Source organism: Rhamphochromis sp. 'chilingali' (genome assembly GCF_963969265.1).
Source record: "Rhamphochromis sp. 'chilingali' genome assembly, chromosome: 2".
Lineage (NCBI taxonomy): Eukaryota > Metazoa > Chordata > Actinopteri > Cichliformes > Cichlidae > Rhamphochromis > Rhamphochromis sp. 'chilingali'.
Window position 1 is genome coordinate 54,431,166 of NC_137930.1, and position 8,332 is coordinate 54,439,497.

At 39.4% G+C, this 8,332-nt stretch overlaps 1 protein-coding gene across 1 annotated transcript; it reads right to left on the reverse strand.

The window, feature by feature from the left end:
- On the reverse strand, positions 1–7,917 carry LOC308391874 (protein mono-ADP-ribosyltransferase PARP6-like). Its single transcript, XM_080874634.1, has 22 exons — positions 7,857–7,917; positions 7,090–7,161; positions 6,478–6,584; positions 6,314–6,374; positions 5,594–5,684; positions 5,441–5,507; positions 5,181–5,330; positions 4,956–5,097; positions 2,996–3,127; positions 2,461–2,556; positions 2,268–2,360; positions 2,061–2,186; positions 1,902–1,967; positions 1,685–1,752; positions 1,380–1,428; positions 1,107–1,219; positions 927–999; positions 730–799; positions 572–651; positions 406–469; positions 244–328; positions 1–114 (listed from the first exon to the last, which is right to left on the reverse strand). The coding sequence occupies exons 1-22, from the start codon at positions 7,896–7,898 to the stop codon at positions 18–20; spliced, it is 1,944 nt and encodes a 647-aa protein (XP_080730760.1). The 5' UTR covers positions 7,899–7,917; the 3' UTR covers positions 1–17.
- Positions 7,918–8,332: the final 415 nt, after the last annotated feature.

An 8,332-nucleotide genomic window follows, 5' to 3' on the forward strand; every position in this document is an offset into this window, starting at 1 on the left:
TATGTATCCTGGTTTTCTCAGCATGGCTTTGAAGCAATTACTCGTGAAATTTCCTGCTGGATTTTGTCCTCTTGGGTGTTTATGTCGATATCTCCCACCTGCCCGTTTTCATAGCTGTGGAAGAAGAAAGCAGCCTTTTTAGGAAGCTCAAATAAAGTCCAGAGTTCTAACTTTCTGAAGAAAAAAAATGTTGGAACTGTTTGTCATTGTTTGCTTTTGCTTTCTGCTTTTTGTCTTACTCACACAAAGAGGAACCGCGTGCACACGTGGTCGGAAACCGGACACACCCAAATGTTGCCGTGTTTTTGCAGGTTTTTTGAAGTTATCACTGTTAACAGATAGACAAAATCACATCACACGCAATTAAATAAATCTTTGTTGCTTTGTGGGGTCTTCCGTATTTACCTTCACAGAGTGCAACGCAGTTTAGGTTCGTGCTTTGCAAAAACCTGCCTTCCCCCACTTGTTCCTAAAACATATAGAAATACAAGATGAGATACTGAAAGCAAAAAAGGATATTGTACTCCAGAGTGAATGTTTGCAGCATTTAGATAAATGTGAACAACCCGACCTGCTTGATTTGGTTTATTCGGTTGTATTTCTGCAAGAGTTCTTCTCTAGTAGGAATTTTGTACTGACCTTTCCCCATCTCTAAAGAAAAATGGAAGAATACTCTTAAAAACATGCAAAAAGAACTCGTAATCGACAGACAAGAAACAGAGTTCTTACCAGAATATCCAAATGATATGCTTGAAATGGGACTCAAATAGATGCCTTTCCCATACGCAGCACCATGGAGCTAAAATAGAAAGAAGGGAGAGGTTTCGGTGGTCTGAACATCCACATAAAAATTTCCTATGTTGAAATTGTCTGTAACTTCAGACGGTGATCAAAGACAATAAGCATTTAGAATTTATATATTCTACCTGTAACTTTGTGTAAGATGCGTTAACCAGCCCGTTTCTCAAAATAGAGTGCCAGTTTTCAATGTGGGAACCACTGAAAGAAGAGAAATATGATCTACTAAGCATGGATCATGCTCTATATACTGTATAAGTGATGATGTGAAAATTTCATGAAAAAAAAAAATCTTTGACTTCACTTACTGGAAAGCAAAGGTGCTGCCATAAAGCTTTTTGGCAGTTTGAAAGTGAGCCTCCTTACATGGAGGGCTGCTGATCAACAGGAACTGATGGGGTGTGTGCATAAACGTCAGTTGCTGTTAAATAGCAATTGATTAAAAACAACAACAACAAAAAACATTAAATTATAGAAAGCACAGTGTGAAATTTGATATGTGGCTGCTAATTATTAACTAGTCTACAACTGCTTTAAAGCTTGCAGCTAGACTGCTAATAAATCTGACTGCTTGGGCATACCCTGCTCAGCGGAAGCTTCACAATGTGCGATCTGTTGCTTGCTAAAATCCTGTTGTAAAACATACAAAAGCAAATCCAGATGTTAACCTAAATATAACTGGATTTCACTCAAGTTACTCTTTTCTAACACTTTCATTTAAACGACTTCAGACGCAACGCTGCAATTACTTAGCCCAAAACAATGCGCTTGCCAAGTTTTAACTAGACTCGATGAATGGCTACTGAGGCGAGTGAGTAACAAAAGGACAGATATGCAGCGATCTACTAAATAATAACTAAAAACACATCCAGATTTAGTCTCTCACCACTGCAGTAATGGATGTGCGAGAGGGTCTATCTTGTCCAGCTGCTTCTTAATCTCAGAATATGGACCCTGAGTATGATTTAAAGACAATTTAATCATTATAATCTAATAAATCCAGTTCAGGAAATCATTTACCTGCTTTGAGTTTGTGCTCATTCAGCAGACCGATGTGTAATTGTTGAAAATGAGAGTGTAGATTTTACTTTGAAAGACCTCACCTGTGCCATCCTCCTGACCAACAAGACATTGTCCAGAGCTTTCTGCAGCCTGTCATAGCTTCTGCTCTGTTACAACAAAAGCGAAAACAAATCAGTAAAATGACACACTGAATAGTGCACGACGGATCACGCCAGTGGTAACTTTGATTCAGCTGATACCTTTGGACTAAAGGCGAGAGTTTTGGGGTTGTGTGGATCGACAATAGAAGGGTACGGTTCAAAAATAAGGCTCTTGCGTGAAGACTGAAGGGCAGCTCTGCACATGGCTACCAACAAGTCGATCACCTGCAACAGCAAAGATTATTGGCTTACTCATGTCCCATACTGTAATAACTCCTGCTATAAAATATTTAAAAGCTTACCAACCTCTGCACCGGTGGCAACCTCTTCTGTCGCTCCAGACATAACCCCCAGCATGTGAAAGGAAAACACACAGAGCTCCCTGGTGCAAACCGCTGGCTACAAACACACAACGTAGAGAATACTGTCGAAGAATCAAGGCTCAGTTTTACTGAATAGCTGCTCAACCAACAGTTAATTATTTATCGAGAGCTCGCACCTTAAGCATGGGCCCATTTTGAAAGACGTGCCGCTCATCGCAAACAACACAATATTCATTCAGTGTTGGGATCCTCTGCTCAGCATACCTCATTATCTGTGCACACAAAGAAAACAGAGGCAAAGTAGCTTTCTAAGAAAATAATTCAAAATCAACACAAACCTGCTCAAATGTCATGCTTAAAGTCAATTTTCCTGCTTCCAGCTCCATATTTTGTAACTGGACTCTTAATAGTGTCGCTTTCCATGATTCACAGTTCAAACTAATCATTATTTATCTTATCCCAGGCCTTGCACCAGCCCTTCAGTAGCTTCCCTCTCTTCAAGCCAACTATCTTGTGATTGGTTGTCCCCTAGCAAACGCAGGTTTTAACAAGCAATTCAATTTTTTTTTAAGTAGCACCAATTCACAACAATAAATGACTCAAAGCCTTTTATATTGCAAAGTTAAGACCCTAAATTATTTATTTAAGAGAACTCAGACAATCCCCTATGAGCAAGAGAACTCAAACCCTCAGATTAGAGTAAGCTTTCACCTGCACCAAGAAGCCGTGCTGCAGAGTTGGTGTGGTCTTACAGTGCCCAATTGCCTGGGATGTGAAGAGTAGCTCCATCAGCTGTTTAGTGTTAAGCTGTGCTGATGATTTCACTGCTGAGACCATCACCCTCTGTGGAAGAAGGGTCACAAACAATATCACTCTATATTCAGAACTTTAAAAAAAAGGTAACAACTCTGGAAAGACTGAAATAAAGTCCAGATTGCTGACATCAAAGACAGATTTGAGGAAGGAGTGCTCTGTTTGCAGGAATGCTTTAAATGCACTAATTGGGATGTTTTCGAGCAATCCTGTGGAGGTGATCTGGACAATTTTGTGGACATATAATGCTCATATATTTCTTTTTGCAGAGATATGATTATTCCATGTAAGAGGGTTTAAAGTACTCAAATAATAAGCCATGGGTTACGAAAGTAGTTAAGTCCACAATTCAAAGAAAGAGATATGCTTTTCAATAGGGAGAGGCATCAGAGCTGCAGGCAGCCACCAAAGAGCTGAAAAGCAAAGACCAGCACGCATGGCATTTTAGAGGGTTTTACCATTCAGACAGAGAATTTGCCACTGCTCTTACTGCTTTGATTATCCGTTTGACATATATGATTTCAGCAAAGACTTTCAGGAACTGAGCCACACATTAAGGGACAACCAGCATTTTAATACTAGTGAAGTTGTAAAGGAATTTCTTCATATTACGGTAAACAAGAGTCAGGGATTAGACAAGTAAATGTGGAAGGCTGCTTAAACACTGCAAACAAGCTGGGCCTGGTTTTTCACTACATCTTTTATTCAGTTCCTAAAGTTATACATGTCCTCAGTGTGTGGAAGAATGCTGAAATTGTCCCTGTTACCAAATTCAAGTCACCCCAAAGTCCGCAGTGATTTTCAACCAGAGGCTTTGACCTCAGTCTTAATAATATCTTTGAAAGACTGTTTGCGTATAACCTTCACAGAGGAGTCTAAGACTCCACACTTACTCTTCTTAATTTGCTCCTTAAACCCTTGGAAGGAGACGAATATCATGTCAGACTCTTTACTGTTTACTGATTTATCTTCTGCATTTAACACCATTCAGTCATGTTTTAATTTGTTTAAGTCCATTTGATTTAAGTCATAATCTGGACTTTCTAACAGAACGCAGACAGTGAATGGGCTTCTGTTTGGCCAAGTCAGGTCATCTGCTGGTTCACAAGGGTGTGTCCTGTCCTCCTTGCTGTTTATACGATGCACGAACATGTGTCAGAGGATGTTTGAAAGGACAAACACTTTAACGTATGCAGATTAAATGCCATTATTAGTCTTTTGGACACCAGCCGCAGATCGGTTATTGAACAGGTGGTTTGAAGAGTCTGATCTCCAGCTCAACATGTTAAAGACCAAATGAAAAAAGTCCCGCACACTTGATGCCACAAACATTAAGGGTCATACTGTGTAATGTGTGCACAGGGATTATTACTGATGCAAGACTGAATTTTGATAGTTTGTTTTTCTTGTGGAAACTGTTCACCTTTCACATCATTAAGACGCTGTTTGATGGATCTGTTATTGAGTTAGTTTTAATTTTTTTTACTTTTAGTCTTTGTATTTCGGAAGATGACAGAGCATCAAATTGTGCACACATCTATTCCACCTATTAATTCATTTTAATTGGAATCGATTAATTTAGATTTTTTCATTTTTTAGCCTTTTTGTGCTATTTATAGCCTCAGGGATTGAAGTTGTTGTTTTAGTGAAGCCTGGAGCACTCTGTCTTTTCTCCTTTTTTACCATGTATATGTGAATATAGTTTTTGATGTCAGGTCAATTAGCGTCAAAACAAATCTACCTAAGGCTATCAATAAAAGAATCTGAACCCGAACCTGAAACACAGTTGCAGATAGAAAATATGTACACACACACCAATTTTCCACATCAATGTATTTTGAAGTATATTTTCCCTCACCTTTCCGCTGGGCGTGGAGGTGAAGAGCTCACCGGGATTCTTGATGGTGTAGGAAGTTGTATGATTTGTGAGACGGTTCAGCTTCATTGTTGGTAAAATGATCCGGCGTCTTGCAGCCGGTTCCTGGAGCTCCTTTAGCCTGCTGATTGTTAGACAGGAGTGAATAGATCCATGCACTAATGGATTCAGTCAGTAAAACAGCTGTGTCATTTAACTCTTTCATACTTTGATAGTGGCAGCCTGGTGCTAAGTCTTGCACAAAATTTCTTGATGGTTCCACTTGGCCTGAACCAGCTGTGACTCCTCTTCTGCCCAGTTACAGCGTTGTCGTTTGCAAGGTGTTTCCACACCCGAGATATGAAAACTGTGAGAATACTGGAGAACAAAAACGAAAGGTTGGCTTTTACACAATCTTCAGATGAGCTATGACTGAAATAAAAACGGTGGATGTGTCCTGTTGGAGCAGTTAATCTATGAACACTCACTTCTGCAACTGTTTCCCAAGACTGAAGTTATTATTATTAGACAGCTGAAAGACCTCAACTGAAGGTGCTGCAGTGAGAAACATCACTTGATCAAGTGTCACATTGATTTAGACTGAAGTGAATTCTGCATGTGGATGTATTGTTGCTGCTCACCAGGTCCATCCAGATACTGAGACATAGAAAACTGCAGACGGATAACGACAGGCTCCGATAGATTAATCCTCCAGGCTTGGGCTGCCACCTCCTATGGACACCAAAAAGATGGCAACACTTTCAGGTGTCATGCGAATATGCCACTTTAACCAATGCATGTGCAGTTGTGGTCAGAAGGTTCCAGACATCCATTTGTCACAGAGGCACAGTCACAAAAGAAAAACGTGGTCTCTTCTATAGATATAAATGTGATAACATAAAACATCTAACTAATGGAAAAGCTTAATCCATACTGTTCCCAGAATGCATAATTTTAAATTCACAAGACTCTTTAACTTCTTTTCATTTGATTAGGATCTGCCTCTCTGTGCTTGAAAATATGAGTTATTCTGGGCACACCAACAGTATTGATAGTGCTGATATGACAGTGAAGACATTTTTTAGGACATCAAACTATAAGTCAGAAAGTCATATTTCTGTGGTGACTATATGATCCAGCAGGATAATGATCCTAAGCATAGATCGGAAGTGGTTTTGAGACGGTTAATTCAAGATAAAATTAGGTTAACTTATAGATCCAAAGAGAGCTGATCAAATCGAGAACATGGGCTCACATATTAGCTGCACTTTACATAGAGATAGATAATTAATTACTTAGATAAATTGGTGAATAACAGATAAAAATGTAATTCACTTGTATATTGATGTAAATCAACTCACATCTAAAAAGTTAGCATTCATTTTTAAGTCCACATCCACATTATCAATTGACCCGTACTCCCTAGGAGAAAAAAAGAAGGGAAATTGTGAAAATGTAGTTTAAAAAGGACCATGGATCACTTCTATTAAAAGCCATGAACAAGGAGGGATGTTCAGAAGTTCACCTGACAGAGACAGCAGAGACTGAATACAGAGTCCTGACTGCCTCGATGTCCCTGTCCAGCCAGGGGTGGCGACAGAAGTCAGCGGGATACTGACTCCACAACTCCCCCTATGAAGCATGATGAAAGGAAGTTACACCGTTATAACTCCAGTGTATGAGATGACATGTATTGATACAGTTTAAAGCTGATCATGTGTGATCTGAACAAGCTAGTCATTGTGTATTTTTACTCTCTAAAGATTTGTTTGAGATTTTTAAAAAAATAAACTAAACATGTTCCTCAGAGTAACATATCAGTTGTTGGCTTTGCTTAAATACACACAAACTCACTGCAACAGAAAGATTAAGAAAAAATTTTAAATGAGTCGAGTATGTGAACAAAAGTGGATTTCAAGAAGTGTGTTTACAATGTAGACAATTTTGTTTGCATTAGTGTGAAATCATTAAAAGGAGAAATCATTGTTCCTGACAAATACTTTTATCAAGCTCTTGAATGACCATGCAATGCTTTGTTTGTTTTTAATTATCTTTTATATGCAACAATATTTTATCCTTGAATGGTTTTAAAAATGCTACAAGGTTGTAATAGGAAGACACTGAAACTGATGTTTACTTGGATTCCACACAGGATCTCGTCTGCATCAGCGTCGTCATCACTGTGGCGCTCCTCCCACTCCTGGCACTCCTGTTGGGTTGACGGGAAAAGCTGGCAATCAAAAGATCCTCTAATTTACAGAGTTAATTTAAACCTTCTATTAACCCAAACAAAATCAGCTGGCCCTGCTGCTAAGACTTGCGCCTCATTTAAGCCATTTGCTTGATGAAAATGCAAAAACAGAATATATACCACAATGTGATGCAATTTCAGCAAGAAACCAGCAAGAGAGGGCTTCAGCTATTTACTTCTTTTTTGTCAGTTGATCTGTTAACTATGTTTTTAATTGATTTTCTTGTCGGTTACCCACTGCAAAGGCTAGTGCAATCCTCTGCCCTACAAAAGGATAACTCCCTCTACATGTATATAAAAGTGTGGTGGTGCTGGTGGTGGGGGTGGATATCTGGAGCTTGTAGACTCATCGTGTCCTTATATCTTTTTTAGCAACAATCAACAAAGTGTCCATTCCTGTGTGACTGAAACACTATTGGGAAAAACATTTGTGGCTTAATTAGTTCAGTTACTTCTGTGATGTATGAATGAGCAGGTTGCTCTGAGTATCTTGAACTATGTCGAGATAATTGCTGTTTCCCTGGTTTTAGTCTGTGCACGGACATTAAGTGGAAAAGTAAATAAAACAACACATCAACATATTTTGCTCATAAGAGTAGAGCATGTGTTTGCTAATGCTAATGATACAGCAGGTTACGAGGTTACAATCTTACCTTTCCTTCAGGAGAATGTAGCAAGAAAAAAGGATACTCCATTTCTGTTGAAGGCTCTGCTGGCGGTGCCTTCTCTTTTCAATAGCAGGAAGTCCCACATGCCCAGCCTGACTTCTTGGTCACATGACTGACTCCAGACACTGGCAGCCTGATCACTTAGTGCAGTGAGATGAAAGACTGATGTGGATCTGTTCCTATATCTCTTTAAGTATCTTATGTGGCACAGGTAGAAACCTAAAAGCTAGGCGCATTAATCAGTGCCTGGAGTGATGAGAACAAAGCTCCCTCAGAGGGAAGATGGGTAAACAGGTGATGTTTGGCATTTATTAGCCTTGTTTTCTGTCTGCTGTGTCGCAAACTGACCTTAATCTGCAGTTACCCTTGTTAGCAGTCACCCGCTGCTCCACAATCTGGTCAGATTAGACACTTATAGGACTGCATACATCTGTACACACCTTCAATAAACAAGTGCTTTT